The 23,137-nt window shown below is 41.7% G+C and overlaps 1 protein-coding gene across 3 annotated transcripts in view; it reads right to left on the bottom strand.

Moving 5' to 3' along the window:
* Positions 1-23,137, bottom strand: part of fat1a (FAT atypical cadherin 1a) — a 76,970-nt gene that overhangs the window by 9,762 nt on the left and 44,071 nt on the right. For all 3 annotated transcript variants that reach the window (XM_067585055.1, XM_067585053.1, XM_067585054.1), the window contains exons 8-19: positions 17,643-17,918; positions 17,144-17,354; positions 12,435-16,508; positions 11,583-11,779; positions 11,285-11,438; positions 9,685-9,918; positions 6,427-6,813; positions 5,034-5,248; positions 3,578-3,715; positions 3,206-3,349; positions 1,682-1,879; positions 348-962 (exon numbers count right to left, since the gene is read on the bottom strand). In XM_067585055.1, coding sequence (XP_067441156.1) covers positions 348-962; positions 1,682-1,879; positions 3,206-3,349; positions 3,578-3,715; positions 5,034-5,248; positions 6,427-6,813; positions 9,685-9,918; positions 11,285-11,438; positions 11,583-11,779; positions 12,435-16,508; positions 17,144-17,354; positions 17,643-17,918 — 6,843 coding nt within the window. The remainder of the gene's footprint in view (positions 1-347; positions 963-1,681; positions 1,880-3,205; positions 3,350-3,577; positions 3,716-5,033; positions 5,249-6,426; positions 6,814-9,684; positions 9,919-11,284; positions 11,439-11,582; positions 11,780-12,434; positions 16,509-17,143; positions 17,355-17,642; positions 17,919-23,137) is intronic.

The following is a 23,137-nucleotide window of genomic DNA, read 5'->3' as shown; positions in this document are numbered from 1 at the left end:
TCAGTTTGCTACCATGTATGACAAAAAAAAACATCAAATCCTCAGATTTGAGAGGTTGGACTCAGTGACTGTTTGGCATTTTAACTTTGAAAAAAGAAATGATTATTCGATTATCACAATAGCTGCAGATAAATTTTCTGTCCAACCACGAGAGGAAAATTAAGCTACACTGCCTACGAGAGATGTTGCTCCTACCTTGAGTCTCACTCCCTGGGTTCAACTTCCAGTCTACACCCATCATAAATTCCCATTTGATCCCTTCATCCCCACATCATTCCAGTTAACTAATTTACATATGTAAGTGGCATGGTCTTGTTTGTGAAAGTGTAGTTTTGGGATGATCTTACTTCCTGAGATTGGTAGGGGCTGCCAGACCTCTCTAGAGTCAACAGGACATCCAGATCTCCTTGCTCCGAAGGCTGCAGGCTCACTAACTGGACCTCACTCCTCCTCACTCCAGCAATGTTTCTCAGTGCCCGCTGGAAGTTGCGCCAGTAGTCCCCGATAAACTCCTCCGGAGCAATGTTTGCAAAGCGTACTGCGATGGAGTTGTCCAAGGCCTGACGAGCTACTTGACGCACATGCACGGTGACATCAGCAGCTGTGGTGAAGCGTCCGTCGGTCACCGTCACGTTAAGAGGGTAGTGGCCCACATCGAGCGGTCGAAGGGCGATGACTTTACCATCAGAGGCTGAAACTGAAAACAAGTCGCTGCTCTCGTCTGTGGAGGAGGAGGATGAAGAAGAAGAAGAAGAAGAAGGGGCGAGGCTGTAGGTTAGAGTGTCGTAGATGTCTTGGTCAGTGGCGTGGATCTTTCCCAAGACGCCTCCGGGGTATTCGTCACCAGCGGTGGAGACGAAAATGTCCAGTGGAAGAATCGCAGGAGGGTAGACGCTCTCCTCGATTATGCGTACGCTGATGAAGGCGTTGGAAAAGAGCTGAGGTTTGCCGCTGTCTGACACCTAAACGTGAGAAAAGGGAAGAAGTTACAGATTGACAAAAACACTTTTGAGGAGACAATGTGGGCTGGTAAGTCTGGATATGCAAGAATTATTTTTCAACAGCAGAGGGCAATCAAGCACTTCCACTGTCAATGTCCCTAAGCTGGCAGCATCTACACACTGTAGATGCATTTGATATTAAAGCCATCGAAACATCTACAGATCCTGCGTTTGAACATTCACACATGCACACAGATGGTCGTCAGTTCTGTAGGGGAAAAAAAAAAACCTATGACTCAAATCTGAGTGTGCATCTCGTGTGTAACAAGACATCACACTTACATTTCATATCCCATCTGCCAACTCATTTTTTTCCTCTGTTCTTTTCTCTAAGGTGACACATCAACACCCAGCAACTCACATGATCGTGTCTTAAAGCTTTATGCTTGTCAGCAGCGCTATTTTATGTCTCTTTCAATTCAGCGTCTTAAAGACTGTTGTTTACAAAGACAAAAGATATATTTAGAATATATTTAGAAAGTTTAAAGGATGGAGATGAAGAGTCAAACAGTGACTAACTGAGGTAAAAAAAAGAGTAAGAGAAAGCAAGTGAGTGAGCATGACAGAGAAAAGGTACAGAAAGGGAAAAGAGGGAAGACAAATAGATCAGGTTGCTGTGGCTTGACAGTTAAATCAATACAACCTCTCAACTCTGGTTTCTCCTTAGTGCTGTGACTCACCTGTGCTTGTAGTAGGTAGTGTTCTTTACTTTTCCTATTCAGCGCCCCCACGGCCACTAGAGCTCCCTGCTGATTGATGTGGAAAGCATCGTCCTCGTTCCCATCCATGATGGCAAAGGTGAAAGGTGGGCCGTTGTGGGAGGCATCCCGATCAGTTACAGTGAGTTGGAGAACACTTGTTCCTTTTGGTCGGTTTTCCTGTGGGATACAAGAGAGGCAGATTTCGTATTTGCGGCAAGAGGAGGTGGTTCTCCTGATGCTCTTCAGTTCGGTGATGCTTAACTACGAATGTTAAGATGTGCACCCAACGAGCGTTGCTGATGTGGGGGATGTCTTGCCGACATAAATATTTGATGGGACTTTTTTTTTTCTGAAAAAAAAAAAAAAACGAACTGATGCGGTGCTATTTGTATAACCGTTCAATTTGGCCTGCTGACAGATCATGTCTTCATGATCATGTTAAGCTTTATGACAAGAAACTTGACATGATCTTATACTGTTACATTTGAAAACATTTTAAAATAGTAAAATCCGGTTTCTCTCAAGTTAAAATAACTTCCGTAATTGAGTCCTTCAAAGATTTGGGCAAAGCTACATATGAGCACATTCTCTCCTACTTTTATTAATCTGGTTCTGGTGTCAGTTGTCCAACAGCTGGTCCATCACGGCTCGGTCTGTGATGCGTTCCAGTGAAAAGGAATATGTCAGTTTCAAGGTAGAGAGTTTGTCTTTTGTTTTTGTGTCCCTGAAGGGGCTTCAGATCTTTCTCTTCTGTTAACTCTTTTAAAGCATCACCTTAAACTCCCTTTGATTCTCTATTGTAAAAAACAAAAAAACTTTTTTCCTGGTGGTACGTAGAGCGCATGCCCTGTATTTTTTTCTTTGATTAAGGCTCTTCGGTAAGTAAAAGAAAGCCAGTCAGGACTTTTTCACAGGCAAAACAATGTTAAATTCTGAAGCGCTTTATCTGTGCACAATGTGTGCTGTGCCTCACAGTGTCTCTAAAATTACTTTTTCAGGTTTATAAACAGAGACAGGGAAACTGGAAACGAATCATCTTCCCTCCTCCCCTTTGGAATCCTTATTTCCTTTTTATTGTATCTCCCGAATTCTTATTCTTCTCGTTTTTTACACATTTTTTCTCACTCCAGTCCACCATCCATTACAAGCTTAGTATCTTGCTTTTCATCCACTTTCCATCTCTCCTGCCTTACAGTCTTTCCCTTCCATCCCTTATCTGCATTCTTACACTTAAGATGCAGCCTCTGTCTTTCAATTCCCTTACCCCCCCCCCCTTCTTTCTCCCCTCTTCATCCCCCGGTTCTCGCTTCATCCTCCCACTTGCTTCTTGACATTCTGGTTGCACAGTCTCCCATTATTCCTCCCTGTTAATCCCTCTCTCTCTCTGTCCACTGCAAACCCCCAATTCCCCCCTCCCCCTCGGCCTTTTCTTCCTTTCCACTGTTCTCCTCCTCCTCTCCGCCTCTAATCAGCTTTCTACACTGACCCCTTTTCCCCTCTTACCTGGATGATGAGGCTGTAGTTGGCCTGGGAGAAAAGGGGTGGGTTGTCATTGACGTCCGAGATGTCGATGTTGATCATGGCGCTGCTGGAAAGAGGGGGCAACCCGCTGTCTGAGGCGAGCACCATCAGAGTGTACCCTGATGTCTGAGAGTGAGAGAGAGAGAGAGAGAGAGAGAGAGAGAGAGAGAGAGAGAGAATTACCATACACGGTCAAAGTTGCTTTTGTAAGCAATAATGCAGTGGAGATCGGTAAACAAGCTTCCCTATTAGGCCTGACATGACTCTGATTGGATTCTGCATAGAGTGCAATTAGTTACTCAGTGGATTAAACTCTATATGTACAGTCAGCATTGTATCTGCAGTTTCTCTTACTCTTTCTCTGTCCAGCTGGCGAGCAACTTTGAGCTCTCCTCTGACCGGATCGATGGTGAAGGGGCTGCCTTGGTTACCGTCCACGATGGAGTAGCGCACGTGATCGTAAGAAGGCCCGTCAGCATCCTCCGCCACGACCTTTAAATCAATCAGACAACACTTTTAACAACAATCCATAAAGAGGGCTTTAAATGACAATTATTTGACACATCCGCTTAACATATGTAATGTCAATGTATACGTTACAGTAAAGGCCCTGAAAACCTGTCTTATCAATCTGCTTTTCATTAAGAGTGATGGGATGCTACACAATTTTTCTGCCATTTTAGAAATAGATCTTTTTTTTCCCCACAGGATAGATTTATACATTTATATGTTTTTCTCACTAGCTTAGAGTGGGTGGGACTCAATTTGAAAATTGTGATGTCATGTACATCCATGCACCAATCAAGATTGAGCAATATTTGAATCTAAATCAGATGACAGTTGAGAGGTTGTTCAGCCACTGTCAATCAAAACTGGACAAACCCACACCTACACAGTCCTGATGAAGGTTTGGAGTGTTTAACTCTCAATAAACAATAACTATGTTTTTTTTGTTTTTTGTTTATCTTTGATTGTTGTTTTGAATATTAATCATTAAAAGGAAAGACTTTGGATTTGAAACCAAGATTTCAGGGGCTTTAAAGGTTTTAAAGCCCTATTCAGTAGCATACAGATGCATACAACTTAGTCTTTCTCCTGTTCAGCATCCTGTAACACACACACACACACACACACACACACACACACACACGCACACACACACACAGTCTTAAAACCCACCAACCGGCACATATTGAAAGGGATCCCCGGGGAAATCAGCAGACAGTGAAGATTTACAAGTATGAGACAATGGCAGGTATTAAAATCTAATTTTCTGATGGATAATTCATATTCAGGTACATTAGACACACAGATAAATGGCTATAAGCAGAGGTCTTTTATTAGATGAGGAGGGAAGAATTGGGCAGGAATAGACGGAGTGAAAATTTAACATAAAAAAAGGTAGAAAATGCCTCATCTTTGATAGGGGCTTAATGAGTCAAATGCCTTTAATTAAACTGTTTGAGCATGTGTGTCAGATAATGCAAAGTGCAGTGGGCATGAAGAGCATTGGTCTTAAATTAGCTGTGCCACCAGATGGTGATTTGCCACAGGTGCAGATATGTGATAGTGTATGTAGTGAGTAATGGGCACGGAGGAGAAAGACTGTGAGGGAATAAATTAACAACTGAGTGAGAGGGTGAACGAACTGACATATTTAGCTGGAGGAAAGTTCAGCGAGAGAGGTGAAAAATGACTTTCACCCTCCATGCAACTTTATAGTAATTATGTTTTATTGCCCCACAAGAACACCTGCTGTATGTAAACGTGTCCTTAAAGAGATGCTGCGTGTGTTTTTCCAGTCTCTCACCATCAACACCGTCCTCCCCAACTCAGCGTCCTCACTGACGACGGCTGTGTAGATGTCCTGGCTGAAGACGGGTCTGTTGTCATTGACATCAGTCAGGTTGATGTTCACAGTGGCCATGTCGCTAAGCGGTGGTGAGCCACCATCTGTAGCCTCTATGGTGATGTAGTATTCATGGGAGACCTCGTAGTCCAAAGGCTCAATCACAAAGATGTCACCTGGGGACACAGAACCAGCAGAAAGTTAGGGAGAGTTGTGGAACTACAATTGTGGAACTTGGAATAGCATCTCAATACCTAAATACCATTACGATACCACAGTACACCAGAAATTTATGTCATGACAATTACTGTCTTTTTAATTTTTATGTATTGTGCTTGCAGCATTTTTGCAGAGGGGTAATCTACTGTAAGTGATTCCTTTTTTTCCTAATAAATTTTGTCAATTGGTTTATAACACTAAATGTAGACATTTACAGCTGAAATGCACCACAAACTGCAAGTCAGATTGTAATTGACTCTCATTTGAAATTCATGCTTGGCTCAGCCGCTTTGACTTGAGTTACTGCTTGCGGCTGGACAACAGAACTGTATGCTGTTTTCTTTTTCTTCGGAGTTGCATTTCAGTGATGCAACTAGCCAATCACAGCCCAGTCTGACAGAAAGCAGGGTGTTGTTTTTGAAATTAAAGTGACATTCAGTGATGGGTGAACACAGTATGTGGTATGTTTTAATTTGCAAATGTTTTAATTTGCAAATGTCCTCACATTGGGTAAGGTGGCTTACTTGCTGATATTGCAATTGGTTTGGTAGTGAGTTGACATGGCAATCAAGCATCATGCCATAATCACTGTTGAGAGAGGAATGCAGACTGTGTAGGCAACCATATTCAGCACAGCCGATGGGCCTCCTGCTGTTTAATGTCACATTTAAAGGTGTAAGGTTATAAGGTTTTCTTGTCGACAGACCTTTTGCACCTAACAAACCTGGTGAATATATTTCCTTCCTCATAAAACATTTACTAAGCTATTTTTTTCATATTGTAAGTTGTGCATTGTTTACACCCACTGCTTACTAGCAGTCAGTGGTATAGTGAGACACCTGGAGCAGGAATGTGCTTCCTCATGTGTGGGCATAATATAAACAAAACCGTGACCCACTCGAAAAATATTGCTCCGTAGTGCAACTACTGGTCAAAAACCCCACTGGGTTCTTTTAAGCCCTGTGGTGGCGATAGGAAAATGGGTTTTAATTTGTTAAAGTCATCAAGATTTTTTTTGGAATTCAATATGAAATTTAATTGAATTAGAAGCAGTACTGAAATGTTAAACCACCAATAACGAAAAAGCTAAGAGCTAAGAGAAAAGAAAAGTATTCCATTCCATGCTACCACATACCAGTGCGTGGGTCAACGCGGAACATGCCATGCTCATTCCCACTGATGATGCTGTAAGAGATCTCTCCGTTAGCCTCTGTGTCGCGGCTGGCTGCCTGTACTCTGAGCACTTGAGTGCCCACGGCCACGTCCTCAGACACGGTGGCTGTATATTCACGGTGCTCAAACACTGGCGGATTGTCATTGATGTCCAGGACAGAGACCACCACCTGGCACAGTGAGGAGAGACGAGGCGATCCCTGGTCACTGACGCGAGCCTTCAGCTCATATACTGCCTGCACCTCGCGATCCAGTGGACGTTCCAGGCTTATTACACCGGTATGCTCATCAATGGAGAAAAATCCGTCTGCAGAATCGACCAGTGTGTAGAGGAGGTCGCTGTTGAGACCTGGAATGACAGAAAAAGGACAATTCAGTGGTTTTTGCAACCTACATCTTGTTTGTAATGAAGTGACATCTCAACCTATCTGATTGTCTGACTGAAGATGTTCTCATCCCCAATAAGACTGATAGCCCCATCAACAGAAAGATTCTTTTAAGTACAGGGCGTAAACAAGCATATTGATTCTTATATTGATGTATTGATTCTTGAATGATTCGAATCATCACCCTCTATTCTCACTCCAAAACATCCATCTTTCACACAGCCTCCGATAAACAGGAGCTGTAAACGTCCAATCCATGCCATCCTCATAACTCATGTCCTCCCACTAGCAAGACGCTCCCAGCAACGAGACAGAGACAGATCACAATAATAATCATAATGCCTTTCTGCAGGTGGCCCCCATTTGGAATATGCTATTATATTCCCATTTATCAGGTAAGTGCCCCCATCCTCCGTGGATCTCATTATCATGCTGGAGAGACTACCGTGGAGAGCCTTGCTTATATGGTCTCCCATCACTTTCATTTGGTCTGATCATTCTTGAAACAATTCCTTAATGGTGGTTAAGTGAATTACACTGAATCACAATTGCCTATATAGCCTCATACATATATGTTTATGATTTTTATGCTCATCTAAATCCAGTGCCTGAAATGTTCGATATTAAAGAAAATGTTGTACAGCACCTGTATTCATGAAAATGTGTGTGCTAAATTCAAACAGGCTAACTGCACAGCAACACACACAGATTTTGTTCTGTGGGCAGCTGTTACTTTAAGACATATTTTTTCTTCACGGTGTTGGCAAGACAGTCAAGAACATGTATGAATCTAGCACAAAGTAAATTGAACAGTGGAGCAACATGCAAAATCGAGTGAGGAAAATAACGGCAGAGCAGAGGGCAAAGAGAGACGCTCGGATATGGGCAGAATGATAGAGGACAAAGCAGAATTAGAGAAGGAATGTGTTCTCGCATAACTTTAGTTTATCACAGATCAAGGGCACCAGTCTGGGTCTGTTTGTCTGTCTGCTTCATAACCATTCCACACTGATAAGTGCTGCCTCTCAGAGATTGTAACAGCAGGATGAACTGAGGAGCAGCCATGTGGGTAAGTATCAAACATCTTCCAGCCAAATGGGCAGGCAGATCATAGAGACTGTGGCACACGGCAGCCAGTGCCAAGAATGAGTCCACGCAGAGATAGACAGAGTCAAATATCGATGGAAGATAAAGCAACCCTTTTCTCTTAGGAGGAGGGTTACATTAAGCTTCACATTTTGATGGTTGGCTGCAAAGACAGTTGACTGAAGCCTGAGTGAACTGGGTCAAAGCTACAACGCCTATTTCTCTCGTACACACTGCGTGTTGCAATGGACTTTCCATTTGTGCTTCAAGCTTGCATCTAAATCAAACAGTGCTAGACAAACACACAAAAAAAGAACTCTAGAGTTATGCACATCGATGTGTGCGATATCCATGTATGTGAGTGAAATACTAATCAAATCCTTTTTTACTTTTACTCAGTATAACTCTAAATAATTATTGCCCCTGGCTAAACTGCAGGGGGCACCTTTTTTACCCACCCCTCCTTCAAGTACCCTTATCCTTGATAAAAAAACAAAAAAAAAAAACAACTGAAACAAATTTTGTGCCAGCAAAGCCTCGGGGAAGAAATGTCTTCTCTTTCCTTTCACCATTTAACATTTCTGTCCAAGGGACCCAATTCTAGCATCCCTTTCTTCTGTCAAGCTGTCAGTCCACCCAAAACGAGGGACTGAAAAAGAGGGAAATCGAAAGAGAGGGCGTCGATTGTCAGGCAGTGAACAGACCGAAATGGTTCTTCAAGATAGAATGTACTGCTCCACTAAACTAAAGGTGTAATCTGGAATGGCAGGTCCAACAGCTTCCTGGATAAAGTCTCAAGGGGTTTAAATGACTGTTAAACTGCATGGTTTAAGTTCTCCGTCTTATTCATATGTGAGCTTCTCGGTGTTTGACAATGCTTGGTGAAAGGTGAAGACGTTTGAGATAAATATGTGGCCCTGTGGCTTTGCACCAGGCAAATGGAAAATTGCAATCAGCCCTTTTGAGGATTCAGCTTGAAGAGAGAAGAATTTCATTAGAGTGTAATGGAGCTTTTAATTTGAGGGGTTGATCATTCATGAAATTCCACATTTATTATCCCTCCCTCTTCCAATTTAGTATAATGCAGTTGCATAATGAAAGGATAATAGCCTTTACATTGTGAGTCAGCATTGAGCCAAGATACATATGCATATACTGTCATGCTAAAAACACCTTTAAAGGTCTAAGCTTGACTCACATGTGCATACTATTTTAATCTTACCTTGGGTAATTTAAGCATAATGTACAGGCATTTTTGAGCTTATTGTCTCACAATTTCTATTGCCTCAGCAGGAGCTAGAACACATTTATCTGAGAGCTTTCAGTGTTTCCAAAATTTATCTAAAACAAAATTCTTCTCAAAACTTCACCTAATATACAACACCTAAATATTTACAAAAGAACCCTCTAAACAGGAAGAATGCAATTATATTAGGATTTTAGGAGCCCTATCATACGGATTAATAATCAGAGAACAGAAAGCTTGTCCACAGGTAATCAGCTGCATCTAAATATATAAATAAAATGTTTTTCCGAGCTGGCATAAGCAAACTCAGCTGAAACAGAAAGTAAAACAAATGCGGAAGAGCTGATCCAGCTGTGCTGATGGTCACTATGATAATATGATTCAGAAGTGAAAACAAAAGTTTCTTTTTAAACTTAAATAATTCTAAATGGAGAGTAATACAATTTCTTGCAGGGAGAACAAGGTCATGCAAAAATTGTGTCTGAGAGGAAAAATTACTCACCAATGTCGATATCATTTGCCAGCAGTTTTGCCACAAATGTGCCCATCTCTGTGTTCTCGAAGACTGTAAAGGTGTATGGATCGGCTGAGAACTGAGGCGCGTTGTCATTGGCATCTTCCACAGTGATGTGGATGTCAGCCTCGCAGTACCGCCCTCCTCCGTCCACTGCCCGCACTTTGAACCTGTGTTCGTCTTGCTCCTCTCGGTCGAGGGGCTGCAAGGTTTTCAGCTCCCCTGAGGGTGAGACAGAACATTTTTAGAAAAACACACAAACACGCAGACTTACACTCTTCAGGGACAAGAAGAATGTCACTTGCTATCCAAAGAACAACAAAAAAGCCTTTAACACTCTCAAAATCCACGTAAGCAACTAATCAAGAGATTGAATTTATGTAGACGAGGACAAACTATTTATACTCTGAAGCACTGTAACCCCCTTGTCTACTGTCTACTAACCAGTAAAAAGCATCCAAACCACTAATGGCTTTCAAGAGAGAAAAGAGGGGACTAAATAAGTAATTGAAGCACGAGCAGAGAGACAGAACGGCAAAGAGAGTGCGGAGCTGAAGGAAAACATCAGAGTTGGCAGCTAAGAGCAGCTTGGAAGTGTCCTGGGATGTGAGGCAGCCAACATTACCACAACCTCTCTGGAAAACTCCAGAGCCTCTTGGCGGTCCTCATATGCAATAATCCTACTTGTCTGCACTGAAAAAAATAACATCCCCTCTCCATAACAGTAGCACTGCTGCTAGAGACTCAATATTGAGGATTGCCAAAAGAAAGATGGATGGCATTGTTGCCTCGTTGTTTGCCTCGGTGTCGGTAAGTTGGTGTCAGTTAAAATCTACTGTCTTAGTTTGTTTTGTCCTTTCATGCTTTTACTTTGCATTTATTTTTAAAAACAGGTTAGTGGTGATTAACTAGCATTGTTGTTATTTCTTTTCCCCTTTTTCATCCTTGCAGCCAGATAGAGACACTGATTTAGAGGGTCTCCGAGAAGAAACTGTTTACAGGCAAGAAGTATAGCAGTCATAAATTCAATTTAAGTGTGCATCTCTGTATTTCAGTGCCACTGAGGGTCATTCAGTTGCCCTGCAGGGAAATGTTCTCGGCTCTTTCAAAAACATATAAGTAAATACCAATTGTGCACGAGAAAACTTGCCTGCCCCCTTCATAGCTGTTAATGATTTGCACATGTACAGAAACACAAATAAAGAAACACTTTGCAGAGGGATCACAATACTCAAATCTCCAGAGTGTGGAATACAAGACTATTGTCATGCTGAGCTGAAGATCAAGCCTTTTTGATTTTATGGCTCGAAGCAGAAGGCCAACAGTGTTTCATTAGAGACTTTGACACTAGTGTCCCACATACTGCTTTCTAATATTCTGAATAACCTACAACACAGCTGGAACGTAATCTAACTCAATGACTGTGGATACTAAAGACTTCAAAAAGAAAGAAAAAGCTAATGTATTATCCATATAAAATATACTACTATCAATTTCGGATCATGATTTGACACTGACCACACAATCAGTACTTTTCTTCATACACAAAAGCATTTGCACGTATGCCTGTTACCACACAGATACACACCTGTATCAGAGTCAATGATGAACAATTCTGATCCAACTCCCTGGAGCTCATAAGAGATTTGAGCGTTTGAGCGAATGTCAGCATCTGTGGCTGAGACCTGCAAGATGAGCCTGCCGGCAGGGGAGTCCTCTGGGACGCTCTCGCTATATAAGGACTGGGAGATGGATGGAGTAAGAAGAGAAAAATGGGAGAGAAAAGTGAATAACAGGAAGAATATGAATAGTGTGGAATAGCTGGCACACAAAAATGAAACAAAGTGCTGAAATTACAACACAGTGGTGAAACTAACTGACTATACCTTTTCACAAACAGGGCTGTTGTCATTGGCATCCAGCACCTTGACCTCCACAATAGCTTTGGCAGTGAAGATGCCATCACTGGCAGTGATGTTAAGGAGATAATTGTCTTTCTCCTCACGGTCCAAGGGCTTCCTGACAGAGACCTTCCATTCATTCTGAATGTGTTCAATGGCAAATTGGCCGAGTGGGTCCCCTCCTGTTTGGCATTAAAAAGAAATATATCACATTGGAATGATCAACAGCTCAGAACTCTTGCTTTCAAGCAGGAAGAACCCCAAGTCATTAAAAAAGGATACAAGGATAAGGATCTGTCCTCAATTTTAATGTTGATTCCAATAAATATTAATAAATAATTACTGAAATCACCATTCAAGTATTCATCACTACTTCACAAATCACATCCTTATTTCTTAATCAAATACGTTTGGTACACAAGCAACTCTGCACACCAAGAAACAACACAAAACGTTCATGAACTCATGATAGTGGTAGTTTCTGATTTCTCCTGATATTTCCAGACTTGGCATAGTTAATTCACACTTGTTAATTAGCACCAGAGGAAGTATTTTTCCCCAGTCTATTTCAAAGCATTATTCAGATAATTATACATTTCTGTATTATGATGACCTAAATATTTGCCTTGAGCTTCAGCAGATTAGGCGATAACTCAGACTCCTAACAGATAATAGGACTGTGTAATGTTTCAAAGATGAGATATTATCATCATATTAAGTGCCATAAACGGATAATCCCCCCTAAGCTCTGTTTATGAAAAACTGTTACACAAAGGAGTAGGGAGTAAACTCTCTGGGCTTACTAATTATCTGTTTCGCAAAATAATAAACGCCCACCTGTGATGAAGTAGTTCACTTGTTTATTGATGTCCTCGGAGTCATCGTCCGTGGTGCTGAGGATAGCTATCACCCCGCTGGGAGGAGGGTCATCTTCACTGACTGTGCCTTTGTAGATCTCTGCAGTGAAGCGGGGTGGGTTGTCATTCACATCTGCGACTGTTACCTCCACTCTGGTGCCAGTCACATGTTGGACTTTATCCCCTTGGTCTGTGGCTATGACTGTGATTATATATTTGTTAATCTTTTCACGGTCTAACTCTTTTAAGGTGGTCACCCATCCAGTTTCACTATTAACAGCAAAGAGCTCCGAGATCTCCTGTGAGTTCTGCTTGGGGTCAAGGCTGTAAATGACATGGCCATTGGTTCCAGAGTCTTGGTCGGTGGCTTTGACTTGGATTACTTGAGCCCCACTTGGGAGGTTTTCCACAATGACAGCCTCATAAGGATCCGAATCAAACACAGGGTTGTTGTCATTAAGATCTTTCACTTGGATGTTTATATTCACAGATGAAACTACCTCATAGTTCTCATGTTTGCTTTGAGCAAGCAACGTGAGTTGGTACCATTTGGTAGTCTCATGGTCGAGGCTTTTCTGAAGCTTCAAGGCTCCGGTGTCTCTGTCTACAACAAACACCTCATCTTCATTGCTCTCAGGAGTGTTGCCCTTCACAAGGCTGTATAAGACTGGATGTTCACTCTCTGCCTGAATCACATCGATCTCTGTGCCAATGGGAAGGTCTTCAGCAATTGTATAACGGTAATATGGTTCAGCGAATTTGGGAATTGGTGTTTCTGGTGCAACAATCCTAATGTAAACCTGTACAACAGAATATTTGGGTGGATTTCCAGTATCCTTTGCCCTAACAAAGAATGCATAGAGCTCACTTTCAAGTCCAATGAGACTCTCTTTGGTTACAATGACCCCAGAGGTAGGGTGGATTTCAAAGTTCTCTGCCACATTTTCAACATCTGCTTCAATTGAATATTCTATGTCAGCATTGCTTCCCTCATCCATGTCTGAAGCAGCAATTTTAACTACAGAGGTCCCCCTTGGCACGTCTGATGCAATAGTGGCTTTATATTCAACTGCCCTGAATTGTGGGGCATTGTCGTTGACATCTGTTAAAATGACATTGACAATACAAAAACCTACTTTTCCACCTCCATCTTTAGCTATGAGAGAAATAGGAATGACCTTTTCAATGGTATTCTCACGGTCAAGACTCTCGAGAGTGAAAATCTCTCCATTTTCATTGACAGAGAACTTGTCTTTTGCAAAGTCATTGACAATCCGGTATGTTATCTGCCCATAAATGCCTTCATCTTCATCTGTTGCTTTTGCTTCAGCTACCAAGGTACCAACAGGTGAGTTTTCAACAAGCTCTACCACATAGTCCACCTGAGAGAAGGTTGGGTTGTGGAAATTGGCACCAATAACTGTTACCATGACAAGGGCCGAGCTTCTGAATACACTGTCTGATACTGACACATTGAGGTTGTACAGAGGCTGCATATGTGGCCTACGGTGGTTGGAAATCACAATGGCGCCTGTGTGTTTGTCAATGGCAAAATTCTGATCCTCATTTCCCGATATGATGGAGAACTTCAACTTATTTGAGTCTGAGCTATCAGCATCAGATGCCTGGACTTGGGTGATGAAGTGTCCACGTGGGGCTAATTCACTGATGGTAGTTTTGTAAGTGTGCTCTGTAAATGTTGGAGCATTGTCATTCAGGTCAGTGACATCTATTGTCACAATGACATCACTAGAGAGGGCTGGAACTCCTCCGTCTACAACGCGAACCTTCAACTTGTGCTGTTGAACTTCCTCATGATCAAGTACTTGAGCTGTAGAGATTACTCCTGTGTCACGGTCAATGGTGAAATAATCTGAACTCTTCCCCTTCTCCTCAACCAACTGAAAGAATACTTCTTGGTTATTACCAGTATCAGAATCTTTGGCATCAACCTGCAACACCGATGTACCAATGACAGAGGCCTCAGAAATATTGGCATAGAAGGCCTTTGACAGGAACACAGGGGCATTATCATTGACATCTTCCAGTATGATATCTACAAACACTTCAGAGTGTGCTCCGGTAAGAGAATCTGTGGCTCTTACATTTAATTTATATGCAGGATGTGTCTCAAAGTCCAGAGGCTGAATCACATGAATAACACCTGTGTTGAAATCAATTGAGAACTGTTTAAAGGGATCTCCCTCAGAAATAGTGTAAACGATTCGAGGGCCTTCAGAATCATTGGCCTGCACATGAAGCACAGGTGTGTGCAACTGAATATTTTCAGGGATTTCAATGCTGTAAAAAGGCTTCTCAAACACAGGCATTGCTTTGTTCACCACTGTTATTGGCACTTCTACTTCTGCTGAGAGTGCTGGCTCCCCATTATCCTTAGCCATAACAACGATGACAAGGTCAGTATCGAGAGACTTTTTCTCAAACTTCTTTTTGAGGGTGATTTCACCAGAGGGACTGATTTGAAAGTGCCCCTGATGTTCCTTTAGGTAATAATGGATTTCTGCATTCCGGCCCAGGTCTTTGTCCACTGCTGTGACCTGTCGGATGACTTGGCCTTCCTCTGCGTCCATCTGGACCAGGGCGTGATACGGAAGGTTCACAAACATAGGTTTGTTGTCATTCACGTCTTCCACTGTCACAGTTACAAGAACATGAGCCCCGTCTTCAGATTTGTCCTCCCTGGTGACTTCAACAACAATATCAAATGTGTCCTGTGCTTCACGATCAAATGGAATTCCAGTGGTTGAGATTACCCCAGATGTGCGGCTGATTTCAAACCGGCTGTCAGGGTTCAAAATTTTGTAAAACAAAGGCTCATTCACCTGGTTCCCAACAGCAGCAATGACCGCTAGTGTTTTCTTCTCAGAAGAGTTTTCTTGGACAAAGGCTTTGTAAGACTCTCTGGTGAACTTCAACTTGCTCTCCTTGTTTTCCTTTACATTTATCTTTACTGTGGCAACAGTGGCAAATCTACCATCCGAAACCCTAACTTTCAATTCATATCTGCTCCTCAGTTGTGTGACATTCTGAATAGAGATTATACCTGTGACTGGATCCATTTTAAATTTATCACCAATGTTACCCTCAGATATGGAAAAGAGAAGTTTGGAGTTAGGTCCAGAGTCTAAGTCTGTAGCATTCACTTTAATGACTTCCACCCCTTTGTATGTTGGCACTACGATGGTTGTCTCGTACAGTTCTTGGCTGAAAACTGGTGAACAGTCATTAACATCAATTACTTCAATGGTCACGTTGGCTGCTGTCTCTGCAAACAGCCGTGGCATTCCTAGATCATGGACCTGGACTGTGAAGTGGAAAATACTCCTCTGTTCATAATCCAAAGCTGTTGTGATTCTGATAGCGCCGGTGCTAGAGTCAATGGCAAAATAGTTATGAGCAAAAGGTTCTACAATCTGATAGATGAGCATGGCGTTCCGGTCACAATCAGCATCAGAGGCACGGATGACAAAAGGAGTATTTTCATGGGTCAGAACAACACTGTTGATGGAGGCAGACTCACTGATTACTCCTTTGAATTCCCCCTGGAGAAAGATTGGTGCATTGTCATTTTCATCCTTCAGATGAATCAGAAGTGTTGTGTTGCTGGCGAGTCCAGCCATATTGGTGCCTTGTATGATCAGCTTGTATTGAGAGATGGTCTCGTAATCTAAAGCTCTCTGGGTCACAACCACTCCAGAGTTTGGGTTTATATCAAATGCACTGTTGATGTTGCCATCTTTTATCTGATAGAAAACAGATGACTGACTGACAGCTGTGACCAAGCTCACAAAACTTCCTGGATGGACTGATTCACTGACTTCTGCAGAGAACTCCTTTTCAGTGAATCTGGGGGCTGCATTGTCAGAAACTGTTACCACAATGTGTACAGTGGCTGTAGTCGACAGTGAAGATATTCCTTTATCAGATGCCTTAACAGTGAGTTCGAACAGGGTCTTGCTGCTGCGATCAAGCTCTTTGGCTACTGTAATTGTCCCGAGGACAGGATCGATGGCAAATGAGTTTGCAACATTTCCTGCAAGAAACAGAAGACAAAAGAAAAATATATTTTTGTTTCTACTCAAAAAATATTCTTCATTCTTACTTTTGCAATGTGGCTGGCAATTATAAACAACGTAACATGTATGGTGAAAAACTTAATTTTGCCACATGTTGTATCACGAAGATGTTTAGGATTTGTAATGTAACTTTTTCCCCACTCAACATCAGATCCATTTCAGGCCAGTCATCCAAAGCCCTCCATTTGAATCCAAACAAAGCAAGCTACAATTCAATTACATGAGGTCATCTGAATTATTTCAAAAATGTATGTATCTACACAAAAAAGCTAATAGCAGCATGTGTCTCACGCTCATAACACAGCTTATTGTAGGAGAAAACCATCATGGGAAATTCTGAGGGGGGGAATCTGCCCATCTCCTACGTAATTGGAGATCCTCTAGACAAAGTCCTTAATATTCTCCTACTCTTTGTAAAGTATTCCATTCATGGTCAAGATCCAGTGGGCAGCAGAATTCAACATGACTCGTACATTTTTATGAGCTGACTTCATTAGCATTATCTGACAATGAAAGCTTTCTCTTCTCAGAGAAAACAAAACATGAAAATTATGGCTCATTAGAGTAGCATAGCAACTTAATGTGCATTTACCTGACTCAATGTTGTAGATGATCTCTGCATTTTGGCCCTTGTCTTTGTCAAGAGCTGTGACCTGGAGCACAGCTGAGCCTATGGCAGCAGATTCAAACACACGGCCAGAGTAAGGTGTGCCTATAAACCAGGGTGCATTGTCATTGGTGTCCTCCACATTCACAATAACACGCACAAGGTTCCTCTTCACTGGAATGTCTTGGTCTCGTACCTAGAGAGGAGAAATTGGTTAAGTTAGAGAAATACAGAGGAGAGGGAAAAGCATACAGACAGACAAGAGCATGAGAGCCCTCAAGGGATAATTTCTTCTTGAATAGAATCGCAATAAAGTAAACTATTCATATTTTGAAAAGCGTAGAAACAAAGCTTATCTTAATTTCATGGTTGTTTAATTTTTCAATGAAGTGAATAACTCAAAAGTAAACTCCAAACCATTAAACTGTAGGAACTCATAATTTACCACACTATTGTGAAATTGTCGGTGATCATTGATCCATACCATGACAGTGAGGATGTGGCTATGCATAGTCTCATGGTCCAGTTGTTCCGCGGTGTAAAGAGTGCCGGTTCCTGGGTCTAATCTGAACTTTTTCAGGCTGAAGGGATCAGTGCTGCTCAAGAGTGTAAAGGTCAGTTTGTTCTTCTCATCTTCATCCACAGCGCTGATCTGCAGGACCTCGGCCCCAGCTGGAGTGTCTTCAGGGACGTTCACTTCATACTTAGGCTGAGAGAACTGTGGCCGGTGGTTGTTAGTGTCAATGACACGGATAAGGACCTATAGGGATCATAAAAGTAAATAGTTGAGTATGTGTTATTCAACATCTGACTTATGTTATCTCCCAAATTATGAAAAGAATTTTACGGTTATTATCTGAAACTTTTCTCATTTTGTCCCCATATACAAAGGACTGTTATGATTCTGAATATGATTGGATGGTTGTATCAGTCAAATAAAATCCAATGTTAGAAGTTGAATAATTATAAAACAGTGGTCCCCAACCTAGGTTAAGTTTTTCTGAGGGTTAGAGTTACATGTGCATATACATAAACAGGATACTCCAAACACATGATAGTAACCATACTACTGGTATGCAAGTAAACACGCTCAATGTTTTAAACAAAGTAGGGATAAACAAAGAATACAAAAACAACATAACTACAGTATAAATTGCAAAATCATTAAGTTTAGTACTTAAGAAATCACCCAACAGTTCAAAAGACATGTTGATGATACTTTTATCTTTACCTTCAGTCTCTACCTCTTTCGTCTGCACACACACACACATGCACGCACACACACGCACACACACACACACACACACACACACTATAAACTTTCTAAACCCTTCTTCCGTGCACTCTTCAGTAATAAGCAGGGTTGTGTAGATATAGACCAGATCAATACATATGATGGCAAAAGCAATATCTTAAATGAATAGCCACTTGATGCTGCTAACAGTGAAAATAAGAAATCAATGCTGAATAACCAGGATGCATCCAAATGAATTCTGAGCTATATATATGAGCAGGTGATTAAATTGAGAGTAATAAACCACATGACAGCAATCTGTCAACCTTGGGAAGTAAAAAGGCCTATCCAGTGGTATTAATTATATAATAATGTGTCTAAAAGTAAAACAACCTTTAGAATGGTTACACATGTTTTACTTTGACTGTTTTGAAGTATTCTGCTAAAGCATTTGCAAACAAATGTTCAGACTCAAACCTATGACACAAATTTCTACACATATGCGCTCCTCTTTTTGAACAGCAAAAAGTGCAGTCACTGTGTTTTTTTTTCTCTCCCCACAACAAAGAATCTAACGTCCCCAAACTGTAAAATTCCACTGGGAGCATGTTTTATCAACACCAGCCACTCGTCTACTGGACTTCCGACAGAGGATTATGGAGAGCTGCTGGAATGCCATCTCTGCTTCCCAGACCAGCGAGGGGCTTCTACCGTTGCCAAACATGGGGAACAAAGGGATCAGCCCAGATTAGACACCTGCATACCAGACACCAGGGGGTGATGTCCCGTAAGGAAACAGTCGAAGCCGAGCTGTTTGGTTCAGGAACAGTGGAGGGGACTCTAGTCACAAAAGCAATCATCAGTTGACAGCTTACTAGCTGACCAGAATTTGTCAGATCTCTGGTCAACACAACTGCCCACTTTTGTTTTTTTGTCTATAATACTGTTTGTTGAGCACTGTGAGCCTATATCAGAGACAAATATAGACTCAACCTGACAGGAGTGATAACATTTACAATCTGCTGTGTACTGTGATGTTGGCAATGCTGCTGAGGCTCACAGATGTCATCTTGCAGGGGGAGCATTGGGCTGCATGCTGTCTGTCAGTGCTGCAAGCTGGCCGTTTGCCACAAGTCATGTGTCATGAGCAACCGATGTCACACTGCTAATCAAAATGCGTAATATAAAATAAATATTCTTTTCTAATGACGCATTAACCCTGAAAATTCGTATGAAATTGGGCATCTGGTGCATGTCGCACCCTTAGAAGCCTGACAATCTATCTCATTCCAGGCATGTCTTTTCATGTCATGCCAGACATCATATAGTACCAGATCCCTGATGTCTTACAATCTACCTTTTACACACACAGATGCACATGCATACACCTACCCCCACACACAAGCAAACAAATGTGCACTTCCACACATACATCTACACAAAGAGGCTGTCCAATGTGTCTCAATCTGGCCAGCGTCAGATAACACGTCTCGTGAATAGTGAGTAAGGTGGCGAGAGCTGATAGTGCTGTCAAGAAGCAGAAAGGAATAGAACCTGGTCAGTGGTATCCACATCTATCCAGAATGTACTATTTCACGTGGTTTAGAAAGCACACAAAAGATTATTCAGCATCCCTCCAACCTCCCATATGCACACAAACTTGCCTTTCCTTTTGCAAGGAAGCTCTACAACACTTCAAAGGAACTTTGCCACCAAACATTACAAAGCTGCATGATACAGTCTGACTGCAGCAGAAATGCTGGTGTAGAGGAAAACTCTGTATTCTTTGTATATGGCTTCCTCTGGGAATGCTGGAGAGGAACAAGATTGGGACTGAGACACAGACATGACAGATGGAGATAGTAAAGAAAAAAGTGTTGTGAGAGTAAGAAAGAGATGTGACAGAGAAAAAAAACAAAGAAAGCTAAAGGAAATTGTCATTTAGAAAACACAGGTTGTGGCTGAAAGAAATAAACAAACAAAAGGCTGGGAATAGAGGGAAAAAGGTCCCCGATACAAAGTCAGCTTCGATTCTGAAGGGAAGAAACATATAGAGTGTGAGTGAATAAGGTGAACCTTCGAGTGAGACATAAAGAGAGTCTTTGTAATGTGGACTGAGATAACATGAGAAACAGGAGACCAGGAACAGATTGTGAGCAGAACAGCTTGAGGTACTTCTGCGCAGCCAAGGGAGGATGTCATATAGCAGGAGATGGGGGGAAGGGAGGCTGGGCTGCATGCCGAGGCTGCCTTGTTGGCGCAGCTCCTGGCTATGAGGTGCCCGATCTGGAATGCAGCACCCCTTGTCTACATCAGCTGATCCTTCAGAGACGCCTTCATAGAACTACAATGGTCAAACGGAAAGCACACAACAGAATAGCCGACTGTGTTCCACAGACCTCCCACAGACCACTATCCCTCATACTGATACTGCCACTGGATTCACAGCAAGGTTGCATGTGCAAAGTCATTTTGGATTTTCAGCTTATAGTCTGTCACTGTAATCTGGAAATAAAAAAAGATGTTGAAGAACAAAGGTGTGCTTAGGACACCACAAATAGAACAGTGGCTTCTGCAGAAAGAAACACCTTTTGTGTGGTGTCCAGAACAGGACACGTGGGAGCTTTCACTGTGCTCATTGTCCTGCTGTGCCATGCGTAGGAGAGGAAGCCCCCCTGCCAGGTGCCAGGTTCTGGGCAAAGGCAGGGCACTGGCACTGAGCACTCGTACATGTTCCCAAAACAGGATTAACACAGCCCACTACCTACAGAGGTCCAGTGTTCTTGTTTGCGCTTTATTCTTCCCCAAACAGAATAATCATCATCCCTGCGTGCCTGGCCAATAAATGTGGAGATTTTTGAAAAACGGAGAGGGAGAAAATCAGAAAGAAAGACAAAGAGGGCTACAGGGAGACAGAGAACAAAAAGGGGAGAAAAAAAAACAACAAAAAAAAAAAACATTCCAAGGAGAGAGAAAATAGGCCAGCCCGTCTGGCAGCACAGCTTCCACATGACTTTGATTTGAGGAATAGATAAGTCCAACTTTGAGCTTTCACGAGGTGCACTGTATGTGTGTGTGATCGGGTAGATCTAATTTGCAGTGAAATTCTGTATGACTTGTTTCAAAGGTACACAAGATACTGTTCCCAAAGAAAACAAATACATACTCAATAACAAACAATGACTCATTTGCGTATGCTTTCCTGTTAAAATTAGTTAATGTTGCAAGTACATTAGAAGACTTTTTTTCATGTATCGATTACTCAACATAATATATATATCAGTGTTGGATGGTTAACACTGTACCAGGTGGACTAACTAAAAGGGTTAATACTACTTTCTTATTACTTGCCCATAAAAGCAAATGAAAAGCAAATTTAAGTGTGGCTTGACACAACTTTTCTCAAAACTTTAACCCTATTGGTTAAACACCATTTAAAAGCCCATGTACTTCCAGCAAGAAGTTTACAGTTTCTATTCAAACCCCTGCTAACAGAGAAAATACTTTAAACAGTGAACAATGTTATCGGGTAAACAAGTTAGTAGCCTAAACACTCAAAGATGGCTTTCTTTAAATATGTCAAAGCACTCTGTCTACTGTATCCTCAGGACACTTACGGCTATCCAAAAATATGTGCAAGTCAACCGACACAATGTGAAATATTCCTTTGCAGGTAATATATATATGCTGATTTTCAAAATATAAATAGCTATGTATTTATTATTAGACAGCCAAATTTGGGTAATTAGTACAGTCTGTCTTTATACTGTATGCCTCATGCAGTCACCTATTTGGCTTTCAGCATATCCCAGGCAACTGGCCTACATCACAAAGTGTGGTTTATGGAGCATACAAATTCAGTAAATCCGTTCCCTCAACAGAAAACAGCTGACTTACAGTGGTCAGCTGGGTAACTAGCACTCATCAGCGAGAGAACCTATCAGTCACAGCACTAATAATATATACAAAAATATGCACATTCAAAACATGCAGATAGTGAAAAACAGTGCGCTGTTGCAGGCGATGTGCTGAATGTGTTTTACAACTGATGATGATTCTTTGACCCATTCCTTGAGTGTTTGATGCGAGAAACTAGGGCTGTGCAATATGACGATATATGTCTTGTGACGATCATTTATTTTATTGTGTTGCAAATCACACTCTCTATGGCAATATTTTTTGTCATTTGGACAACGCAGGCAGGAAATTTGCATGAAGGCAACACAAACAAACATGGAGGAGAGTGAACATGATACAGGACACAGTAATTCTAAACAGGAGACGGACTCATCCCTAAAACAGGGGCTATTTCTGACGCATGGATGTGGTTTGGGAATGAAAAGTCTGACACAGACCAGAAAAACGTACTTTGCAAATTAGACCAGTCCTCTCAACAGACTCAAACACCGCTAACCTCTTGCACCACCTATGCAAGAATCATGTCAAAGTGTTAGGGGGGAAGTACAGAGAGAAGCCTCTAACCCTAACCCTTTTTCACATAAACTATTCATTCATTCAATTTACAGAAAATGTGCTATATTGTGATATGTATTGTTATCTGTATATGAAATGACCTATATTAGGATATGAGGTTTTGGTCAGATCACACAGCCGTACAAGAAACTGATGGGTGATGCCTTATGGAAATTGAATTCATAAAGCTGTCAGCATACTATCCTTCAGGATCTGTAAAGACAATTTTCAGACAGTATGCAAAGTATAATTTACATTTTGAAGACCGATTA

This window comes from Thunnus thynnus, chromosome 3 (genome assembly GCF_963924715.1).
Source record: "Thunnus thynnus chromosome 3, fThuThy2.1, whole genome shotgun sequence".
Taxonomy (NCBI): Eukaryota; Metazoa; Chordata; class Actinopteri; order Scombriformes; family Scombridae; genus Thunnus; species Thunnus thynnus.
Note: the sequence above shows the minus strand (reverse complement) of the source record. Positions and strands in the feature narration are given on the sequence as shown.